Source organism: Salvelinus sp. IW2-2015, linkage group LG6.1 (assembly GCF_002910315.2).
Source record: "Salvelinus sp. IW2-2015 linkage group LG6.1, ASM291031v2, whole genome shotgun sequence".
Taxonomy (NCBI): Eukaryota; Metazoa; Chordata; class Actinopteri; order Salmoniformes; family Salmonidae; genus Salvelinus; species Salvelinus sp. IW2-2015.
The window spans coordinates 23,775,872-23,799,969 of record NC_036845.1 but is presented as its reverse complement, the minus strand read 5'-3'; the positions used below and the strand labels follow the sequence as shown (position 1 = coordinate 23,799,969).

The window sequence follows — 24,098 nt, the reverse complement described above, 5'->3', positions numbered from 1 at the left end:
AAATCAGTCACAGGCTTTATTAATAAGTGCATCGAGAACGTCATCCCCACAGTGACTGTACGTACATATCCCAACCAGAAGCAATGAATTACAGGCAACATCGCACTGAGCTAAAGGGTAGAGCTGCCGCTTTCAAGGAGTGGGACTCTAACCCGGAAGCTTATAAGAAATCCCGCTATTTCCTCCGACGAACCATCAAACAGGCAAAGCTTCAATACAGAACAAAGATCAAATCTTACCACACCAGCTCCGACGCTCGTCGGATGTGGCAGGGCTTGCAAACTATTACAGACTACAAAGGGAAGCACAGCCGAGAGCATCCCAGTGACACGAGCGTACCAGATGAGCAAAATAACTTCTATGCTTGCTTCAGGGCAAGTAACACTGAAACATGCATGAGAGCTTCAGCTGTTCCAGATGACTGTGTGATCACGCTCTCCACAGCCGATGTGAGTAAAACCTTTAAACAGGTCAACATTCACAAGGCTGCAGGGTCAGACGGATTACCAGCAGATGGATTACCAGGACGTGTACTCCGAGCATGCACTGACCAACTGGCAAGTGTCTTCACTGATATTTTCAACCTCTCCCTGTCTGAGTCTGTAATACCAACATGTTTCAAGCAGACCACCATAGTCCCTGTGCCCAAGAACACAAAGGTAACCTGCCTAAATGACTACCGATCCGTAGCACTCACGTCTGTAGCCATGAAATGCTTTGAAAGGCTGGTCATGGCTCACATCAACACCATTATCCCAGAAACCCTAGACCCACTGTTACGCGGAGTGGAACAGTGGAACCCAAGAGCAGACTCAGACGAAGAGACTGGGATGAAGTAACCAATGTATTTATTGAAACACAGGGGGGAGATTGAGTGCAGGTCAGGGGAAGCTTGGGCGGGTTGCTGGAAATCAGGTGCAGAGGCTGAGGCTGGAGCGAGAGGGGTTGAGACAGGATAAGCAGGTCCGGAGGGGAATCCAAGGGAGTAGTAGAGTGGGGAATCCAGGACAGAGTAGCAGGATGACGAGAAGTGGGACTGGAGACAGGGACCAGAGTCAGAGCGGGCAGAATGAGCAGAGATTACGATCTGGCAGCGTGGAAGTGGCAGGGCTGAGTATTTGTAGAGGTCTTGATTATGGAACAGGTTGTAGCTGGTGGGGATCTGCTCTGACTCCAGCACGCCTGTCTCCGCCCACACAATCAAACATACACACAGAGAGATAGAGGGAGAGTGAGAGAGTACTGGTGGGGTGGCGGCAGGTCAAGGAGACACAGGATGAGCAGTAGAGGGCATTGCAGGAGCAGATGTGACACCCACTCCAATTTGCATATCGCACCAACAGATCCACAGATGATGCAATCTCTACTGCATCGAGAGCATCCTGTCGGGTTGCATCACTGTCTGGTATGGCAACTGCTCGGCCTCCGACCACAAAGCACTACATAGTGTAGCGTGTACATCACTTGGGCCAAGCTTCCTGCCATCCAGGACCTCTATACCAGGCGGTGTCAGAGGAAGGCTCTATAAATTGTCAAAGACTGTTCTCTCTGCTACAGCACGGCAAGCGGTACCGAAGCGCCAAGTCCAGGTCCAAGAGGATCCTAAACAGCTTCTACCCCCAAGCCATAAGACTCCTGAACAGCTAACCAAATAGCTTCCCAGACTATTTTCCCCCCCCCCCCCCCCCCGCGCGGAACGCTGCTGCTACTCTGCTATTATCTATGCATAGTCACTTTAATAACTCTACATACATGTAGTACATATTACCTCAATTACCTCAAATACCTATTGTTATTTACTGCTGCTCTTTAATCATTTGTTATTCTTATCTCTTACTTTTTGTATGTATTTTCTTAAAACTGCATTGTTGGTTAAGGGCTTGTAAGTAAGCATTTCACTGTAAGGTTGTATTCGGCACATATGACAAATACAATTTGATTTGATTTGAAATGTGCACACCCTCTGAGGAGGGTAATTTACATTAGGCCTCAGCTTCCCTCATCTCATGATGCCAACATTATCACTAAGATAGTCTGTCAGCATTTGTACTGATAAGTAGAGACGATGATGATATATTTCATAAAATTAAAAAGACGTCACAATCCAAGCCCATTTTCTCACTTAACAACTACAAAGACATTTATTCCATTTGATGCATATTCATATTTTATATGTGTCAGTTCGCACAACTAATACTGTGATACAGACTAGCATTTTGTCTGCCGATAAGGAATCCCACTGTAGCCTTGAGGTAAGTTCACTAAAGAGTAATACAACTAATAAGCATGAGTCTGACCCATTTCATTAATGGTATGCATATCTAATCAAGCTTGGTGTCCTCAGATAACATTTAAAAAATGATTGAAATAACAACCTCCATCCCTTCCCAGGCATGGTCATTTAATATCTGTCCCCATCACCTATCCCTCTGTGTAGGTTATAAATAGACATCTGTTTAGCATGTCAAAGAGAGAGGCTGGAGAAGTAGAAGAAAATGAACGTGACCCCCTGTACTCCAAGAGCAATCTTGGAATCAAGACTTTCTGACGCAGCCTAGCTCTACCTGCCTACCTACAGAGAATTACCTTAGCACAACAGCTGCACTGCACACATCCTGTCAAGGCTCTGCTGCTGTTATTTCATACCCTGTTGAAGAGAAAAGATATTAACAAATGTTTCTGCAACCAGAGGCGTCATGACTCATGCACATAGGGCACGTCCCCCCTCAGATTTGTCCTGTAAATTAAAAAATCTAATCAAAATATAGTTTTTTTTTTTTATTATCTGTCATACTACTAGCCACTTAGCAGTTTTATGAAGTTGGCTCCAGCTATCCCAGATAAGTTCCCAATCTCCCAACCTCATAACTAGCTACCAAGAAGCAATTTCAGGCTATCAAGTTAGAGCAGCGAGCTTGTCTAAGTATCTTAGCTGGCATGTCCCCTGGCAAGGTTGGTAGACTTTAGAAAAGCAAGCAATAACTAAATGTACTGAATAAAACTCATATTCCTTTCAATCTTTTACACAGATTTTAGCAGAGAAGTATTTATAGTTTCATAAAAAAATTACCACCAGCCAGGAGGATACAGACAGCTCAAGAGTTATGCTCACTGTAGATATGCAGAAAAATATACATATTTTTTACTTTTAATTAAGCATAATGATGGCTCTAGATTGCAGGAAAAGGCGGTTTCATCTGTTAGAAAAATATGGACGGGGGGAGTAGCCACCCTACGGCAGCCCCAAAGCCAACCTCACGTACTTTGTCCTCCTCAGATTTTTGGGTGCATGACACCCCTGTCTGAATAACAGAGTACATTCCATGCCTCAACTGTTTTTCTTGATCAAAATGGGAGACGTCGAGAATGTGATGTTAAATAAATAATGAGGTATCAAATACTGTTGATTTAAACAAAACAACTGGTATGCAAGCAATTACTTTCCTTCCACTGCTTGACAGTGTAAAATGTACACAAGGCTCTTTCTGGAGTAGTCTACTAATACACTTGCATTATGTAGGCCTATTGCTGATGTTACTGAGTCTATAGGCTCCATAGGCAATCCAGTATTTGGATTTGGCTTCATAATGATATCATAGCCTTATGCAATTACATTTGTTTGTTGTATAATTGTAGCATAGCCTACATTGCAGTCAACAATCAAGAGTGTAGACTGTGCTGCAGGCACATGCACAGACAGAGCCTTAGGGGTGCTGGAGCACCTGCCCTTTTGCCCTCCTATGAAAAAGTACCCTTTTTAGTCTCTTTTCTCTGTTGTATGTTTAAATGCAACAAATTGCCTATCAAACTAGATCATTTCTCATGAACTCATTAATTATGAAAAAACTCACATTGCAAGATAGGTAACTCCACTACTGGAGTTATCTTGTGAAGTGGCAAGGAAACTTCATAAAAGGTTATCTAACAATGGAGCATCCCTCCCTTCATGTCCAATATGGAACAACCCCTTGTGGTGGAAAGAGACTGGCTAATATTACCTGGCAATGCCAAAACATCAGTCAGGTGGGGCAGGTCGTAAGGGAATATATTATACCATTCCAAGAGCTGATATAAGAGTTTTGCCTGAAGTGTATTTCCTCAACGGGTATTGATGTGGGATCTAAAAGTGATTAAGACAACAAACTGAGGAATGTTGCTATTGGGAAAGGAACAGTTTTCACCCTATACAAGCTGGTGGGCCTCTCCTCCCCAAATAGCAAAACCCCTACTCAGTTACGTTGGGAGCAGGACATGGGTGTAGCCTATTTATCACTGCAGCACAATGGGATGCAATATCAAAAAATATAACATTCATATCCAATTGTGTTAGATATAAGATTATTCAAATGAAGATCTTACACAGGGCATACATCACACCACACACATAGAAAAGGATGGATAAAATCTTCTTAGACTTGTGTCAACATGGCTGTGGTGAGGTCGGTACACTAATGCATCTGTTCTGGAAATGTCCAGCCGTCAAAAGATTCTGGACTGAGGTAGTTTATATGTTGAATGTATGTATCCATTGTTTCCTGTAGTGTGCCTACTAGGGAGTAGGGTGGGTAATATCCAACCTAGAACCACGCAACACATCATTGCTCTGGCCCACCTATCAGTCAAACTGACAATATTTATGAGTTGGAAAGGTGAATGGAGGTGTTTTCCAGGCGGAGTTTTAATGATTGTTCACGCGTGCAGTTTTACGACAGGTCTGATTTATAACGACAAACATGCGTATGTATGGCATGTGCCAAGTTTATAAATCTCAATGTTTTTATATGTGCATAGACTTTTCATAAATGGTGCACTCAGAAATGTTGTGTGACATTTACTCAACGTTATAAATAAGACCCCTGGGCTGTCCGGTGGGGCCTGGTCCTTCCTGTCCTTAGAAAATCCCTTTGGGCCGGGGGGCGGGGGCTTCGCCCTGCCGGCGGGTCGGAGCCGTTGGGGAGCGAGCGCAACCACTGATGAGAGCATCCGTTTGTATTGAGACATCTTAGCTCAATTGTTTTGTGCAGGAAATAATGAACTATGGCTATGTCAAAAAAAATATGTTGGTAATAATTTGGCTAAATCATTTTAGGAGGCATCTGCGGGCTGTGCACGGCCCTGCCGCACTGTAGCCTATAGGTACCAGGCAAAAGATGATCTATTATATTTACAAGATGGTCGACTTACCGCTCTAACAATAGAAATACATGTCCGCAAAGGTGAAAGGCAGGCGGGAGGAGGCGAGATTCTACGCAATTATCTTTTGTAGAAAACATATCAATACACTCGTAACAACCTAAGCATTATGAAACTTCTATTCAATCAAATAAGTCTCACCTATCAAAATAGCAATTTACTTTTATCTTGGCCAAATTCTACACCCAAATTCTTGCTCTTATCCTTAATCTGTGCGGACAGATTTTGGGCGGAGTCAACCATCTTGCATCACCTCTTCCTCTCTGACCAAGTTTATAAAGTAGGTGAAAATTGCTTTCAGCCAGATGAGGGCGCTACTTTTTATTTCTACATTTGTGAGAAATATCTCCAACCATACAGTAACATCCTGCCCATGACTTGGGTTCACTCGCTTGCACAACCCGTACCACATGTCCTCATATCAAAACTAACATGGGAAAAAATAGTATACATTTACATAATTCTTTACAATAGCATACTTTCACTATCACTGTGTCATTCTGAATTTTCCAATTGTTTCTGTCTTTTTTGTTCCTCTTCATATTCTACAAAAATAGAAAGCTTTTAGTGATTTGTCACTGTGCCATTGAAACGTAGGGAGAGCTCTTTGCGTTTCACACATTTAGAGCTATTCACATGGTCTAGTTGAACAAACAGGTGAAGTCTAGGCTACCATTGAGTGGTGTCTATTTTTGGTGTCACATGAGGGAGTTCGGAAGTGCGCACCTGTTGTCTGAAAACTAAAGTGAGGCTGAACGGCAGTTAGTGTCTAATGGGAAATCCATGCATACTACTCAAAAACACATTTGAGAGGTATTGTTTTTTTTATTCCTTGAGCAATGCTTGCTTTGCTTTGACTGCAGTTCACCTTGAATAGGAGTTCCCATTAGAATGCCGCTCACGTTCCGTGCCGTTTTAAAAACACTCCAATCATAAAATAGAATGCCAGGTGCCAAGCCCTCTTGAATTGTGTATATGGGTAATGATCATAATAAGGATAAGAAACACAATTTACACAAATCTGTTAAATTACTATGTATCTACTTCTTAAAATATATATTTCAAGGCCTGAAGTTCTCCGTGTGGTCTATGAGACCCCCTCTCCTCACTCATCTCTCTCTCCCTGCATCTCTCTTCACCCCCTCCCCTCCTCCCCCATTCTCTCTGCATCTCTGCATTCTCTCCTCCCACAAGTCGTGTGGGAAGCTCAATGCAGCTGTAAAGCAGCATACCAATGACACAGGCAGGGATAGTTGCTATTACAAGAACCACACACCCTTTTCCCACTTATCCGGATCCCTGATGACTGTTTTATCAGTAGTTTATTTGAACGCAGTTTCTTGATTTGGTGGAATATTGCCCGCATCTGACTGAACTGAATGATACATTTTCCCACGACAGCCGCTGTTCTCCTTTTTTTCTCCTGAATATCAGTGTGGTGTTTTTCCCCTCATTTTCTTTGCCTTGGTGTAAAGACTGGCTGAACCTCAGAYATCACTGGTAGGTAGCCCTGTGAACTACATGATTCGAAAAGAGACGCGATTTAATATTTTTTGAGGTGAGTAAACCCGCGCATGATATATTTCGGTTTATCGAGTGGGTAGCCTATTGCTGTTTTGTTTTTGCCTGAACTATTCAGTACAACTTCAGCGAGCATCTCTATGGACTGGGGGTGTTGGAGCAGCACAATTTGTTTCCTTCTCCTCTCTCATGAACTGGAGAGCAGGCTGAAGTTGTTTTGCAGTCACTTCAGCTGCTTGCCTTCAGTCCCTTCTGTCTTAACGCAGAGGTGGGCACCTTGTCTTTAGTTCATGCCGTACTGAAATGCTTCATGGATATACAACAGCACTGGAGACCCTATGAGAGAAATCATGTTTTAAACAAGTGGAGTCTGTCAAGAAGAGATGCATAGGCTGAAATCTGAGCTCACTGCGATTCTGACGTCTGAATGGGAGCAATGTCTGTCTCTCAAGAAACCACATTTACAAACGCTTAAGGTAAGACAACGGTTCTTTTTTCATACATGGTTGGAAAGATTTAATATCCATTCTTTACATTGTTCATATTTTTTTATTATAATATGGTTGGATCCCTTTTGGGGCAGAGGCTTCATGGGATGTTTTAGCCCATAATATGTCACCATACAGTAGAATGCAGTAGCCTATATATTTTCTCCTCTTTTGTTGAATAACCTGGTATATGCCCACACAATTGGTCCACTTGCTATATAGAATGATTTATTCCTCTGGTGATTTTATGTTTGGTAACATTATGGATCAGAAGGAGATGATGATTATAAGGCTGATCGGGCAATTATTATTAGTCTATTATTAGGTTATTATTATTAATATGAGAGAAAGTACTATTTTTTTCAGGATAAAATAGTACTTGGTAGCTGTATTGCTATAAAGAAATGGGTTGATGTGTGTACATTCATGTAGCCTGATGTGTTGCCAAAGCGTTACTAACATCCGCAGTAGGCTATTAACTACCCATTTATGAAATACTGTTTGTATGTATAGTAAAAATGTGTGTTTTGATTGTTTGTTTGTTTGTTTTTCCTCTCAAAGGTTACTAAATGGTTTTCTGGGGGATTTATAAAAGGCAAAATGCTGCTTCTAGTTCTTTTGGCCTTTTCCGTATCGAATACGTTTTCTGACTTGGATTCTGACCTCTCAGCGGAGACTTGCAGCGCCTGTTCTTGCATGTCCATCGAGAACGTCCTCTATGTGAACTGTGAGAAAATAACTGTGTACAGACCTACTCAGCTGCTGCCCCCGGTCTCTAGCCTCTATCATTTGAATTTCCAAAATAACCTATTGATCGTCCTTTACCCCAATTCCTTTCTCAATTTCACACACGCAGTCTCTCTTCAACTGGGAAACAACAAATTACAGAACATCGAGGGAGGGGCCTTTTATGGCCTTAGTTCATTGAAACAGCTGCACTTAAATAACAATGAATTAAAAGTCCTCCGAGCTGACACTTTCTATGGGATCGAAAACTTGGAATACCTCCAGGCTGACTACAATTTGATCAAGTATGTTGAAAAAGGATCCTTCAACAAATTGCATAGGCTGAAAGTTCTCATCCTAAATGACAATCTCGTCCMGATCCTTCCTGATAATATTTTTCGCTTTGCCTCCCTTACTCATTTGGATATAAGAGGAAACAGGATTCAGAAGCTACCATATCTTGGAGTTTTGGAACACATTGGACGTATAGTGGAATTGCAGCTCGATGACAACCCATGGAATTGCACTTGTGATTTGTTACCCTTGAAAGCTTGGTTGGAGAACATGCCCTATAACATTTTTATTGGGGAGGCTATATGTGAAACCCCTAGTGACCTGTATGGACGCCTGTTGAAAGAAACAAACAAACAGGAACTGTGTCCCATGGGAACAGGTAGTGACTTTGACGTAAGGATGCCCCCTTCACAGCCAGATAATGGCCAAACAACATCCGACACTGCACCCACTACGATACCCCCCATAGCCACAAAAGATCCCAAAACAACAAACCCATCTAAAATGTATGGTAACGGGATTGTTGGTTTACCTGGTTTGAATAAACATATTCCAATTATGTCCTATCAAACAAGAACCCCACCTCTCTCCTGCCCACAGCCTTGCACATGCAAAGCTCATCCCTCAGACTTTGGAATTGGTGTGAGTTGCCAAGAGAGAAGTATACACAATCTAGCAGATCTCATTCCCAAACCAACAAATGCCAAGAAGCTACACCTAAGTGGTAATTATATACAAGATATCAGTCCAGTTGATTTCCAAGGTTTTGAGGGTTTAGATTTATTACATTTGGGCAGCAATCAAATAGTCACAGTTCAAAAAGGTGTCTTTGCAAATCTGACCAACCTCCGTAGGCTTTATCTCAATGGGAACCAACTAGAGCAGCTGCATCCTGAGATGTTCATTGGGCTCAGTAACCTCCAATACTTGTACTTGGAATACAATTCCATAAAAGAGGTGTTAGCAGAGACCTTTGACTCCATGCCAAATCTGCAGTTGTTGTATCTGAACAATAATGTGCTAAGGAGCCTCCCTGCCTATATCTTTGCTAGCGTTTCCTTGGCTAGGCTAAATCTTAAGAACAACCATTTCATGACTCTGCCTGTGAGTGGCGTCCTAGACCAGCTGAGGTCTCTCACTCAGATTGATCTGGAAGGCAATCCATGGGAATGCTCCTGTGATTTAGTGGCTCTGAAACTTTGGCTGGAGAAGCTGAATGACGGAGTGGCTGCGAAAGAGATCAAATGCGCATCCCCAGTGCAGTTTTCCAGTATAGAGTTAAGGCTGCTCAAAAATGAGGTCCTATGCCCCAAACTCATAGCTAGATCCCCTTTCATCCTGACCAGTGCTATTCCGGTGGTGAACTCCTTGTCCCCAGCAGGGGTGGGCAAGGCCCCTCCGGGAGGTCCAGTTCCCCTATCCATCATGATCCTCAGTATCCTGGTGGTGCTCATCCTCACAGTATTTGTTGCTTTTTGCCTCTTGGTGTTTGTGCTCAGGCGCAATAAAAAGCCACCTGGACGCCAGGAGGGCATGGGAAATCAGGAGTGTGGTTCCATGCAACTCACGCTCAGAAGACACAACAAATCTAGCAAGAAGGATGACCTGGGAGGGGAGACGTTCATCCCCCAAACTATCGAGCATATGAGCAAGAGCCACACCTGTTCGATTAGAGACTCTGAGTCAGGCTTTAGATTTGCTGACTCCCAGAGACAGAAAATAATAATGCGCAACAGCACTGACCAAGACAAGGACTCACTGTCCCCCCTGGACCCCCGAAATAAGAGACTGAGCACCATTGATGAGCTGGATGAGTTCCTGCCGAGAGAATCCAACATGTTCATTCAAAACTTTTTAGACAGTAAAAGGCTGGATTTCAACAGTATAGGGGTGAGTGGGTTTGAGATCCGCTACCCAGAGAAACCACATGACAAAAATATTAAAAAGTCAGTAATAGGGGGAAACCATAGTAAGATAGTAGTGGAGCAAAGGAAAAATGAGTATTATGAACTTAAAGCAAAACTTCAAGGTACACCTGACTACCTTCAGGTTCTGGAAGAACAGACTCAAATGAGTCAAATGTAGGCTATCTATCCACCTCCCCTCCCCCCTCCCCCAATGACAAAAGTGCCTTTTGGAAAAGCTTAATGACCAATGGATAAACTGGACAGGAGGCTCCAGTCAGATAACATGATTTCCCGAGAATCAGTGGCTCTGTTGCAAATACAGACTTTCCTCCTGATGTGGTGATGCCATTATAACATGTATGAATATCACATCATACCACAAGACATCCTTAAGAGACAATTGTAGTGTTTTGCTGCTATTGAAATTGGTACTTATCAGATTTTTTTTCAACCAAATCATGGGTCATGAAAACAATGTTGACTGTACCTCATCATAGCTAGTGATCCTTCTGCAGTGTTTTTGTGGCAATATGGGATCAGTATTTTCAATGAATGAACTATCAAATGGTGACTTTACAGTTCTCCTGGGAATATAACGTGGTTGGGATCCCCCACTTGCAGACTCTTACCATCTGCCTGGATTATAACTGGTCACTGCTGGTCACTGCTGGGGAACCTGACGCCGTGTTTTCACTAAGAAAAGGCACCTATGAACCAAACAGCAGATTTGGAATGATTCCATGACTTGTTTGTGTAAAGAGCCATGTTAATAGTGTTTGAATTAAATGTGGTTCCTCTGGATATGTTTGGGTATGGCACATGTCGGGACATTTCTTTTAAGCCCAAGAAAAACAGCTGCTTGCCATGTAAGCATACCTGGATTTATTTTGTAAGTCTACATTATTTGTATCTGTGGGACAGTTTGTAAATTACAACAGAAGACAAAACAACTATACCCATAAAAGACAAAACATGTAGAAAAAAAGCAACATTAAACAAACTGAATATTGATGACCCTGTCAATATATACGATTGATGACCCCTGTCAATATATATGATTGATGATCCCTGTCAATTTATATGATTGATGACCCCTGTCAATATATATCATTGATGACCAACTATCAATTGGTAGTACATTTAACTAATTTATTTATTTTTCTATGCAGGATTATTTAAAGATTATTGGTACTATTTAAAAGTGAAATGGATATTTAGAATGCATAAGCAAGACAGGCCCAGATCTCACTCCACAAATGATTTATCAGAGTAACTGTTTCTGTTTTTGGAGTCTTCATGAACTCTACCTATGGCCTGAAAGGGGACTAGAGATGGATGTTATTTCACTATGATGGTGCACAAACTGAGGCCTGATTAGTATTTGAAAAAAGGTTTATTGTAAAAGGTTTCTTGTAAAGGTTTCTTTTTAACATTATGCAACCAAAATAAATTTGCATTAAAGTGATACAATTCTGGATGGTTTGACTGTGGTACCATGGTAATGGATTAGAAAGGTAGTATATGAGATATGTTCAATTTATCTTTGGAAGAAAATTATGTGGCTATGAATTTGTTTTATATACAGTAGCTACTGATCTGGACAGATTCATATCAAACACCATGTGCAATATTAATATGCTCAATCATAATAGCTTAAATCCTTTATTTGATTTATTAGTTCAAGGTTATATTGTGGAGACAGCTTATATTGTTATTTCAAATGATTTTATCCACTTTATTTTACCAAGTCCTTATTTAAAGTATTGTTAAGTTAATGAGTGTTTGAAATACAAAATGAATAGAATGTACCTTGAAAGATATGATCAATACAATGTTCTATCAGTCAGCAGAATACTGTATATTGGTTAGTTTTTATTGTATAAACCTGTTGAAGTCAAGGCACCTATCTGCACTGTGTTTTTCTTCTCCTCAAGAAAATGTCATCTTGTTTCCTCAGTCGTTTAAGTTGCTTTATAAATAAAGCCTTGAATGCTCAAGAAGAAAACCTGAGAATAGTTGAGTATTTGAACACAAAATATGTTTGACATGAATCTCAATTCAACATGAATACATATGATACAGCCCAATCATCAATGCTGTGTGTGAGTTGTTTCATCATGTCCCATTACACTGATCAAACAATGTTTAGGGGATTGTTCTTTCTCACAATTTTTAAAGGCAATAACACTATTCCTTTACATGACAGTTTTTTTGTTACAGGGGATGAATTAGTTAGTGAGTAAAATGATAATGTGGTGTCATAATCTTTGCAGATGTTCTGGTGCATGTTTGCTTCTGTATTTAAAATGCCTTCAACAATTGCAGTGCGTCTGTCACCCCCACACTGCCTCACCCCAAGAGAAGTAGATTTTACATTCTAGTCTGATTCAGCCAATGAATAACTCATGTTCTATGATAAAACAGGGAGCACCGTTTTTAAGATGTGGGTGAGAACTAAACTACTGTTGGGATGTTTGTGGATGGACAGGTCAAGCTTTTGTCCTCTGTAATATACTGTATGACCTACAACACCGCAGCTGATGCTATATGTATCTAGTGATTACCGGCAGTGTATACTTATTTCATTTGTTTCTTTGTTTTTGCTTTTTTGAATGCACTCTATTAGCCTTTCATGTTCGCTCTCCCACAGTGAAATGGTTTTCTCCCACAGTGAAATGGTTTCCTTACACAGTGAAATGGTTTCTCCCACAGTGAAATGGTTTCTCCCACAGTGANTTACAAAAGTGCCTTGTGGAAAACCTTAATGACCAATGGATAAACTGGACAGCTGGCTCCAGTCAGACTTTTCCCCTGATGTGGTGATGCCATTATAACATGTATGAATATCACATCATACCACAAGACATCCTTAAGAGACAATTGTAGTATTTTGCTGCTATTGAAATTGGTACTTTTTTTCAACCAAATCATTGGGTCACGGAAACAATGTTGAGTGTTACTCATCGTGACCCTTCCACAGTGTTTTTGTGGAAATATCGAATCAGTATTTTGGATGAAATAACTATCAGAAATTGTGACTTTGCAGTTCTCCTGGGAATATAACGTTGTTGGCATCCCCCATTTACAGACACTTACGATCTGCCTGGATTATAACTGATCACTGCTGGTCGCTGCTGGGGGCCCTGATGCCTTGTTTTCACTAACAAAAGGTACTTACAACCCGAATAGCAGATTTGGAATGATTCCGTTACTTTTTTTGTGTAAAGAGCCATGTTAATAGTGTTTGAATGAAATGTGGTTCCTCTTGATATTTTTGGGTATGGCACATGTCTGTATTTTTTTAGGCCCAAGAAAACAGCTGCTTGCCATGTAAGCGTACCTGGATTTATTTTGTCTACATTATTTGTATCTGTGGGACAGTTTGTAAATTACAACAGAAGACAAAACAACTATACCGATTAAAAAATATATATAATAAATAAAAAACACTAATATATGGTTGATGACCCCTGTCAACTATCAATTGGTAGTTAATTTACCTACATTATTTATTTATTTTTCAACGCAGGATTATTTAAAGATTATTGGTACTATTTAAAAGTGAAATGGACATGTAGAATACATAAGCAATTCAGGCTCAGACCTTGAGCCACAAAATATTTATTAGTCTAAATCTTTCTGTTTTCTGAGTTTCTTCAATAACTCTACTGATGGCCTGAAAGAAAGGTGATGATGTTGCACGAACTGAGGTCTAATAGTATTTGAAGTTGAACAAATTCCTTATTCTTATATCCCACAGTATCTTGTAAAATGTTTGTTATTAACATTATGCAACCAAAATAAATGTGCATTAAAGTGATATGATTCTGGATTGTTTGACTGTGTACCCTGGGAATGGAATAGAAAGCAGAGAAAGGTAGTGTATGAGATGAGTTCAATTTAACTTTGGAAGACAATTGTGTGGCTAAGAATTTTCTTTATATAGCTGATCTGGACAGAATCACATCAAACACCATGTGCAATATTAATATGCTCAATCATAATAGCTTAAATATTTTATGTTATTTATTCATTCAAGGTTATATTGTGGAGACATTTTATATTGTTATTTCAAATTATTTTATCCACTTTATTTGACCAAGTCCTTATTTAAAGTATTGTTAAGTTAATGAGTGTTTGAAATACCAATGGATAGAATGTACCTTCAAATATATAATAAATACAATTTTCTATCAGACAGCAGAATACTGTATATTGGTTAGTTTTTAATTGTATACACCTGTTTAAGTCAAGGTATTAAAATCAGCACCTATATGCACTGTGTTTTTCTTTTCCTCAAGAAAATGTCATCTTGTTTCCTCAGTCGTTTAAGTTGCTTTATAAATAAAGCCTTGAATGTTCATGGAGAAAAACCTGAGAATTAGTTGACTATTTGAACACAAAATCTGTTTTAAAACTGTGTGACATGAATCTCAATTCAGCAATCAACAGATATACATGAAAGTGAATACATATGATGTAACCCCATCATCAATGCTGTGTGTTTTTTTTTTTTTTTTATCATGTCACATTAGACTGATAAAAGAATGTTTAGGGCATTATTCTTTCTTTTTGTTTTAAGGCCATTACAGTAATCCTTTACGGGGGAGGAATTAATTAGTGAGTAAAAGGATGATATGGTGTCATAACCTTTACGGATGTTCTGGTGCATATTTGGTGCGTCTTGTTCTATGGTAAAACAGGGAGTAACGTTTTAAAGATGTGGGTGAGAACTAAACTAGTGTTAGGATGTTTGTCAAGGGACAGGTCAAGTGAACTTGAATTTTATACTCTGTAATATACTGTATGCACCTACAACAATGCACCTGATGCTATATGGATCTAGTGGTTATAGGCAGTGTCTACTTATTTATTTTGTTTATTTTTTGTTTATTTTTCTTCGTTTTTTTATGTACTTTAAAAGCATTTCATGTTTGCACTCCTCCCACAAATAAATGTTTATGTCATTTTAGTTTTCCTTTTGGCTGATATGGTCTTTTTATTAGGTGTTGCCAGTAAACATTCATGTTATTAATTTGTCATATTCACTTAGAGAGACGTGGGATCATGTACTGTAATGTAGTAGATGGATGTCTCATCGTTTTGCTTCCATTGTCTGGTGCATACTGCAGTGTGGGCCCATAGTCACTACCTGTTGTTGCCTGTAGTCTGTTTCTGTTTTATTTTCTGTCTTTTTGTATGAAATGTCTAGCTTACAAATAAGCCTTGCCAACATAGCAGATGTTAAATTGATGAGTGAATACTCAGGTTATACTTATGCCATAATTCGTCTCATTGTCTACTGAATGTTTGTGTATTTGGTCTGTTTGTCATGTTGTGTTTTCTTGTTTACATTCTTACAATGGTGAACTAATTTGGTGAATACAACATGTGAAACACCCCTTGGAAATCTTTTTAGACTTTCAATCATCCTCAGTATTGTTTTTCTGAAAAAAGTAACCTATATTGTAACATGCTAATTTGCTCTAAATGACTCATGAATGCGGGCACTGCATGTTGATGTCAATTTTACATATTTGTGTGTGTGCGCATGCATTTGCATTGTGACTGTAAACACGTTGGCAGAGCCTAGATTTTTCATTGCATTTAGCTGTTTTACCAGATGTCTTTCTTTTTTATAGTTACACACTTTGATCTAATGTGTTGCCAGTTCTGAATGTTGACTACAGAAACTGCTGATAGAGATGACAAGGTTTGTACATTATGCACTGAATGTACAAAACATTAGGAATACCTGCTCTTTCCATGACATAGACTGACCAGGTGAAAGCTATGATCCCTTATTGATGTCACTTGTTAAATCCACTTCAATCAGTGTAGATGTAGGGGAGGAGACAGGTTAAAGAAGGATTTTTAAGCCTTGAGACAATTGAGACATGGATTGTGTATTCAGAGGGTGAATGGGAAAGACAAAATAGTTAAGTGCCTTTGAACGGGGTATTGTATTAGGTGCCAGGCACACCGGTTTGTGTCAATGTGCATCAAGAATGGTCCACCAACCAAAGGACATCCAGCCAACTTTACACAACTGTGGGAAGCATTGGAATCAAGGGTACCTGTAGGCCAGTATCCCGGTGGAACAACGCCTTGTAGATTCCATTCCCTGACGAATTTAAGCTGTTCTGGGGGGGGGGGGGGGGGCAACTCAATCACATGATAAACTGATGGAGTAAGAGATTTTGCTCTGAATATTACAACTGACTAGGTATCTCCCTTTCCAATCCATATCGATGCCATCATTGGTTTGACAAAACACAGCAATGCACTATGCAATTCCACAAGGGACAAAATTAACACATGAAGTCACAAAAGCAGGAGGTGTTCCTAATGTTTGGTATACTCAGTGTATAATCCCTCAAATGCTGTTGCTTCCACCTTCTTTTGTGACTTAATGTGTGAATTGTATCCCTTGTGGAATTGCAAAGGAAGTGCATTGCTGTGTTTTGTCAAACCAATAATGGCATCCATATGGATTGGGTTTCCTGTGATGTAATATTCAAAGCAGAATCTCTTACTCCATCAGTTTATCATGTGATTTTATAGACATTGAGATTTTCACATTATTGTTTCATATGGGAGTTGCCTTTGTGATATAACATGCAGTAGAACAATCTATACAACGATCTATGACGTCTTTTTTTGATGCATCCTCGTCTTGTAATGACCCAAGAAACAGATTTCTTGGCTCCATAATTACACATGGTTGAACCCATCATCAGGGTTTACAAGACGATTTACATGTATCTATCCGTAGCATGTTTTATCCAGATAAGTTTGCTAACTTTGCTCTGCGAGGGGTTGAACGATAAAGTGTATCTGTATTTGCGTTAGTAATCTGCTCAAAGTATGTGTGACTGTGCACGTGCATTCCACCCCTTTTATTGTAACGATTAAGCTCCCAATCATATTTCTGACATCCCTTCTGGCTGGTACTGTTGTCTGGATTTGTTTTCCTTTGTTTGCATTTCTGTGACAATAACTATTTGAATCTGTTGTGGCTCTAGGAACAGATCATGTTTGGTTGTAAGGGGGGGATTCATTTGAAGGAATTTTTAAAAACGTAACTGAGTGATCTTAATATACACYGCTCGAGTCTCTTCCCCTGTCCCTGAACTCTCAACTTTGCTACACTGTCCTGTATGACCGGCAGGCCCTCCAACCCTGCCCGTCACCCTGCAAGCCAAGCCCTTTCAAGCCTTTCTAAATGACGCCATGGAATGGCAAATCATTTATTCATGTATATTTGCTCCAGTCAATGTCACATGCTCATTAGGCAGCACACTTCCTGTAGGAGGCCCCGGCGGTGCAGGAGTGCAGGGCTGCATGCACAAGCAGACACTGTGGCACTCAATGGATGCCTTTCCATTTCAACCACAGAGCGATAAGGAGAGCCGAGTGCGAGCTGTGATTGGCAGATAACGGGGATGGATTAAATCTCAGGGTCTTTGCCTCTCCTGAATAATGTGGTCATTGGTTTGAAGAAAGAAAGGCAGAGCAAGGCACTACAGTATAGGGCTGTGTGCAGGGCTCAGAGAGCTGCAGAGAAAAGGCTTAATGATTACTTATCTGAGATCCCATAGCTTCTCTATGTTAAGACAAGTTTAACAATGGAGAATTGCCCATGGATTGTGAATAAGTGTGCAGTTGAATTGGTAAAATGATGATGAAAATAATTGTCTTCAGCAGTATTGAAATAAAGAGAGTTGTTTGTAACATGAAATTGATCACTGCTTCTTCACATGCTCCACAGAGAGTGTGTGCCCATGCTACTAATAATGTATTTGTGCCTGTAGTGGTGTGTCTTATGATTCTCCAGGGAGGTTGTTGAGCATAGAGAATGTGTTAAAAATACTTTATATACTGGACATTTTAAAGTGGCCCATGTGGGAGAGTTGCTTTTACTTGTGTGTATGTTTGCTCTAAATCGTTGTCTGCCTTGAACTAAAAGGTAGTGCTTGCTCCCCTCCCCTCCATTTTGCTAAGTAATGTTTTAGCATTTCTCAGTTGAGCAGATTTGAATATAACAAAATAAAAATCATTAATAAGTTATGTATATTGCATTTTTATTCTGGAAATTGAATTGTCAGACAGGGTTCCCATCCAGAACATGTTGTCATGATGAAAAACAGTCACTGTTTCACTCCCGAGACAGGTTTCAATCACAGGAGCATAAATAAAGATAAAACAAGTAGGTAAGTAGGTAATCTACTCCCATGCTTAGTTTAGTTACAAACAAACAATTTTAGTGCAACATTTGTCACAGACCTTGTCTCTCTCCCATTTAGATTGCATAATGGATGTTTTACTTTATAAATGTTTTATATGAAAGAATCCTAAGAGTGGGAGTTTGGGGACAAAAATGTCCCCGTTGGCAGGCATACACAAACAACATCAGAAACAAACTGGGCATCTTAAACTCCCTCTTTGCTGGTGCAGCTGCAACAGTGACATGACAAGGATGTTATAGTGCTGTTATACAGAAAGGATTCTTGCTGTCTATCCTGCCTAGGAGGAGGACATAGTGGGGAGGCCAATGATGGTTTGATGACTGACTAAAAGAGAGAAAAAAGTACAAACATCATATTTTGACTGCGACAATCCCTCAAGTGTTGTATGTATTTCCACATAACCAAATCAATCAGCTTATGAGTGTGTGCAGAGTGCAGGCTCTTAATACAGTTGAAGTCGGAAGTTTACTTACACCTTAGCCAAATACATTTAAACTCCGTTTTTCACAATTCCTGACATTTAATCCTAGTAAATATTCCCTGTCTTAGGTCAGTTAGGATCACCACTTTATTTTAAGAATGTGAAATGTCAGAATAATAGTAGAGAGAATGACTTATTTCAGCTTTTATTTCTTTCATCACGTTCCCAGTGGGTCAGAAGTTTACATACACTCAATTAGTATTTGGTAGCATTGCCTTTTAAATAGTTTAACTTGGGTGAAACGTTTCGGGTAGCCTACCACAAGCTTCCCACAATAAATTGGGTGAATTTTGGCCCATTCCTCCTGACAGAGCTGGTGTAACTGAGTCAGGTTTGCAGGCCTCCTTGCTCGCACACAGTTTTTCAGTTCTGCCCACACATTTTCTATAGGATTGAGGTCAGGACATTGTGATGGCCTCTCCAATACCTTGACTTTGTTGTCCTTAAGCCAAGTATGCTTGGGGTCATCTATTTTGTGAAGTGCACCAGTTCCTCCTGCAGCACAGCACCCCCACAACATGATGCTGCCACCCCCGTGCTTCACGGTTGGGATGGTGTTCTTCGCTTGCAAGCCTCCCCCTTTTTCCTCCAAACATAACGATAGTCATTATGGCCAAACAGTTCTATTTTTGTTTCATCAGACCAGAGGACATTTCTACAAGAAGTACGATCTCTGTCCCCATGTGCAGTTGCAAACCGTAGTCTGACTTTTTAATGGCGGTTTTGGAGCAGTGGCTTCTTCCTTGCTGAGCGGCCTTTTAGGTCATGTCGATATGGGACTCGTTTTACTGTAAATATAGATACTTTTGTACCTGTTTCCTTCAGCATCTTCACAAGGTCCTTTGCTGTTGTTCTGGGATTGATTTGCACTTTTCGCACCAAAGTACGTTCATCTCTAGGAGACAGAACACGTCTCCTTCCTGAGMGGTATGACGGCTGTGTGGTCCCATGGTGTTTATGCTTGCGTACTATTGTTTGTGCAGATGAACGTGGTACCTTCAGGCATTTGGAAATTGCTCCTAAGGATGAACCAGACTTGTGGAGGTCTACAATTCTTTTTCTGAGGTCTTGGCTGATTTCTTTTGATTTCCCCATGATGTCAAGCAAAGTGGCACTGAGTTTGAAGGTAGGCCTTGAAATACATCCACAGGTACACCTCCAATTGACTCAAATGATGTAAATTAGCCTATCAGAAGCTTCTAAAGCCATGACTTAATTTTTTTTAATTTTCCAAGCTGTTTAAAGGCACAGTCAACTTAGTATGTAAACTTCTGACCCACTGGAATTGTGATACAGTGAATTATAAGTGAATTAATCTGTCTGTAAACATTTGTTGGAAAAATTACTTGTGTCATGCACAAAGTAGATGTCCTAACCGACTTGCCAAAACTATAGTTTGTTAACAAGAAATTTGTGGAGTGGTTGAAAAACGAGTTTTAATGACTCCAACCTAAGTGTCCGTAAACTTCTGACTTCAACTGCATATGTTGGCTGTGTTTATAGTGTGCTGAGAGGTGCCTAGCGTATGCATCACGTCACTTTCCCAGTGTCATTTGCTGGGAGAACAGGGCCTATGGAATGTAGGGAGAGACACTTGTATAATAGCATTTTTAAATATTTTGTATTCTGAGCATGGCAGTAAATTTTAAGCCACCATTGGTATTATAATCAAATATAGCTGGAGTTTGGGTTAAGTTGTCCCAAAAAGTATATTGATTCATGCATGTATCCTGGCAGAAGTTGTCAAAGTAAATTACCTTTTCCATGGCAAAATCCCAAATTCCCCTCAAAAGAGTGACAAATTGACAGATTAGCAAACAAAATCCAGTATTACTGTCACTTTCTGACTCAATGTCTTTGCATTGCTAAATTATTTTCTCTATACTATAGAAAGCAAGCTGACCTGATTTATGCTATTCCTACAGCAACCTTACTTTTATCTAGCACAATCTCACATTTCAGCAGATTTCGTGTGTTYTTTTGTTTTTTTTGTGTGGCTTAATTGGTATGAAAATACATATATTTTTGTGCAACTTCATTCATAGGAAAATACATTTTTGGGGGGCAAACTAAAGAACAATCTTTTGAAAGTTATTGGAGCAATGCATTTTTGGCAATGATGTTCTACACTGCCTTTTTTTGTTTCCCACATTCATTTATATAAAAAAACAAACGTGTTAACAATCCAATATTGTTAACCAGGTTGTCACTGAAATACTTATATTAGTAGTTTTACGTTTTTATTTTATTTTTATTAATACCAATTCTGTTTTCTATGCTTCTTTTCACTTAATACTTTGGGATATGTTGTATTTTATGAGTGTTGCCAGATTGGAGTAAAAAGCCAMATTTTCATTTTTTCCTGTATCGATGAAGATATTTGATTGTGGATTGGGATACATTTTCATGATGGGAAATTCATTCATCAATAAATGTGGGGGAATAAAATATGTTTGGTTTAAATTCCCCTGGTGCAAATGCATGGTATTTTCAACTATAACGAGTCTGGACTATTATCAATTAAGCCATACCAATGCAGTTAAACAAGTGAATGTAAAATAATGTATTATGTTGGCTTACATTTATGGCACTTCCAAGGCCATTTCATGATGATTATTACGGTCTTGTCAACCATGTTACATACTTAGGCTATTATAACAAGGCATATGTCAGCATTGTAGACCTACTGTCTCTTCCCAGAGGTCTACTAGGCTTTCATGGCATCGGCCGTTACAGCTCACTTTGTCACATATGAGCCCTGGATAGAGTCTCTGTTGCAGATTTGACTTTCTTCTGCTACGTTGGTGGCAGTGTTGAGATCGTCCAGCTCACGTATAGTTTTGTGATCTAGAGGTGGGAAGCATTCTGTTTTTCAACATTGTGTTGGGTGTAATTACATTGATATATCTAGTGAACAATGGATAGGCAACAATGGGCGTAACAGATAGAAGTAGTCACTACAGGTGTGATCAAGCCTTACATCAAACTAGCCTGAAGCTGAATGGAAAGTGCTATATACCCTGACCAGTTATTCAGCAGAAAATTACCAGTGTGGACTCAAAAAAAMCACTTTCTACACATTTACAAACAACCTGTTTAAAGTGTTATTACAACCATGGTGTTCTGTTGTTACTGAAGATTATATATCAAATAACCTGACAATGATCCACATCATATGGGTTGACAAATAGTGTAAGTGTGTTATGCAGTAGGATGCGAACTGTACTATGAATCACTGTTGATATATCTTGTTCTCATCTGATGAGATGGATGTATCATTATTATAGGGTTGTGAAACCCATAGCTGAATGGCTTCAGACTGAGCATTTCTCACTGGAAATTGCTGCTGACATTGGACATAGCTTAGGTTTAGGGTATTTAGTTAATTACAGACTTTCCTATGTCACTATTCCCAACATATTACACCCCATAGGATGTAAATAAATCACTTTAAATGTGATATAACTTGTATCATTATTATAGGGTTATGAAACCCATAGCCAAATCTGTCTTTTTTCTCCAATCTGGCAACTCTCATTAAATTTGACATAGCCTTGTATAAAATGCATTATAAAACAAATGGTGTAATATACACGAAAAACTGGAGCCTTGTATTAAATGCGTTATGAAGAAAATAGTGTAGGCCTAGTTGCCTACACGAAAAACTGTCTTTTCTGACTATAAGTATACCAGTGTCCCAAAGTATAAAGCGAAAACAAGCATAGAAAACAGTATTGGCATTAATACAAATAAAAAAACAACATAAGGCTAATATTATATTATAATTATTTCAGTGTCAACCTGGTTGATTAACAATATTGGTTTGTTAAAACATTTATTTTGTTATATAAATAAATGTGGAACACAAAAAAAGGCAGTGTAGAACATCATTGCCCACCATGCATTGCTCCAATAACTTTCAAAAGATTGTTCCTAAGTTTGCCACCCAAAAATGTATTTTCCTATGAATGAAGTAGCAGCAAAATGTGTGTATTTTTCTATGAATTAAGTTGCACAAAAAATGTGTGTCTTTTTACATGAATTAAGTCACACAAAACACACAAAAACACGAGAAGTGTGAGATTGTGTTGTTTTATGTTTGGTAAATTTGGATTCAGTTAAAGCAGTTCCTGTGATGTAACGAAAGTTGAATTTAGTACAAGCAATATTGGGTTACCATTTTCTTTGAATAAAAACCACTGCATTAGAATATTAGTAATTGAATACCAGTAGTTCCAGTAATTGTATTTTCCCTGCAACCCTTTTAGAGTTAATCTAAAATCAATACTGTATGTGCAGGAATAAATATACAGCCCTTATTTGACAGATAAAGATGGAAAAGGTGACAACCCTCTTATCAAAATAGTGACAGAGAAGAAACGCTTTGAAATAAACTCTAGCCCCTAGAACACTGCAGTTTATTATTTTCCTCTCAGGTGGATTCCCAAGCTCCCTGGTATTGCTCTTTTGAGGTCTTTTATATTTGATCTGTCCTGCGCCTACAAGTGCACCGAATGTAATTGTGCTTTTTTGGTTTGGAATCTCACCCAGTGATTTCCCTCGGGAAAAGGAGAATATATCTTCAGAATAAACAATTTGTTGTTACATTTCGATTGAAAATAAATGAATAGATAATAAATGAACCCAAAGAAAAGGTGCAGAGCTTTCAAACGTCTCAGGTCAATAGTATATTGGCATACCCAGTGGAGACACATTGTACAACACCATCATGTGAATGTGATACAAAATTACCTCAATGCTTTTGTGTTGAAAATGTTTCATCCTTGAGGTGAATGATGATGCAATATGTACATTCAATGCCATTGTCTGATGGAGCTAATGATATATTTTCTGTATCCTACATCTGATAATGATGTGATGTGTCTATAAGGTGGTGTGATAAAAACACCAGGCTGTCATAATCTATTATCACTTGTGTCATAAAATGCACTCTTAATTGATGTAAATGAACACATTTTCACCCATAGACGTGCTGAATGACCTTCAGAGACTGATATTCCTAGGTATTGTTATGCATGCATGCGTTATAAACACACCCAGAATGTAAATCATATATTTTAATTAGTGATGCACGATAAAAATGTTGCCCGATATCCGATATTTTCCTCGCCCCCCCCCCCAAAAAGGATAATGATAACAATAACCAATATTGACCATTTTAGAGGTATTTTAAGCGTTCTAGAACAGTTAAATAGTTAACACACACACACACATGGAC

General features: G+C 39.3%; 1 protein-coding gene across 1 annotated transcript; it reads left to right on the top strand.

Moving 5' to 3' along the window:
* Positions 1 to 6,405: 6,405 nt before the first annotated feature.
* Positions 6,406 to 12,027, top strand: LOC111965334 (SLIT and NTRK-like protein 4). Its single transcript, XM_023989450.1, has 2 exons — positions 6,406 to 7,190; positions 7,764 to 12,027. Exons 1-2 carry the CDS (start codon positions 7,098 to 7,100, stop codon positions 10,305 to 10,307), a joined length of 2,637 nt encoding a protein of 878 aa, XP_023845218.1. The 5' UTR covers positions 6,406 to 7,097; the 3' UTR covers positions 10,308 to 12,027.
* Positions 12,028 to 24,098: the final 12,071 nt, after the last annotated feature.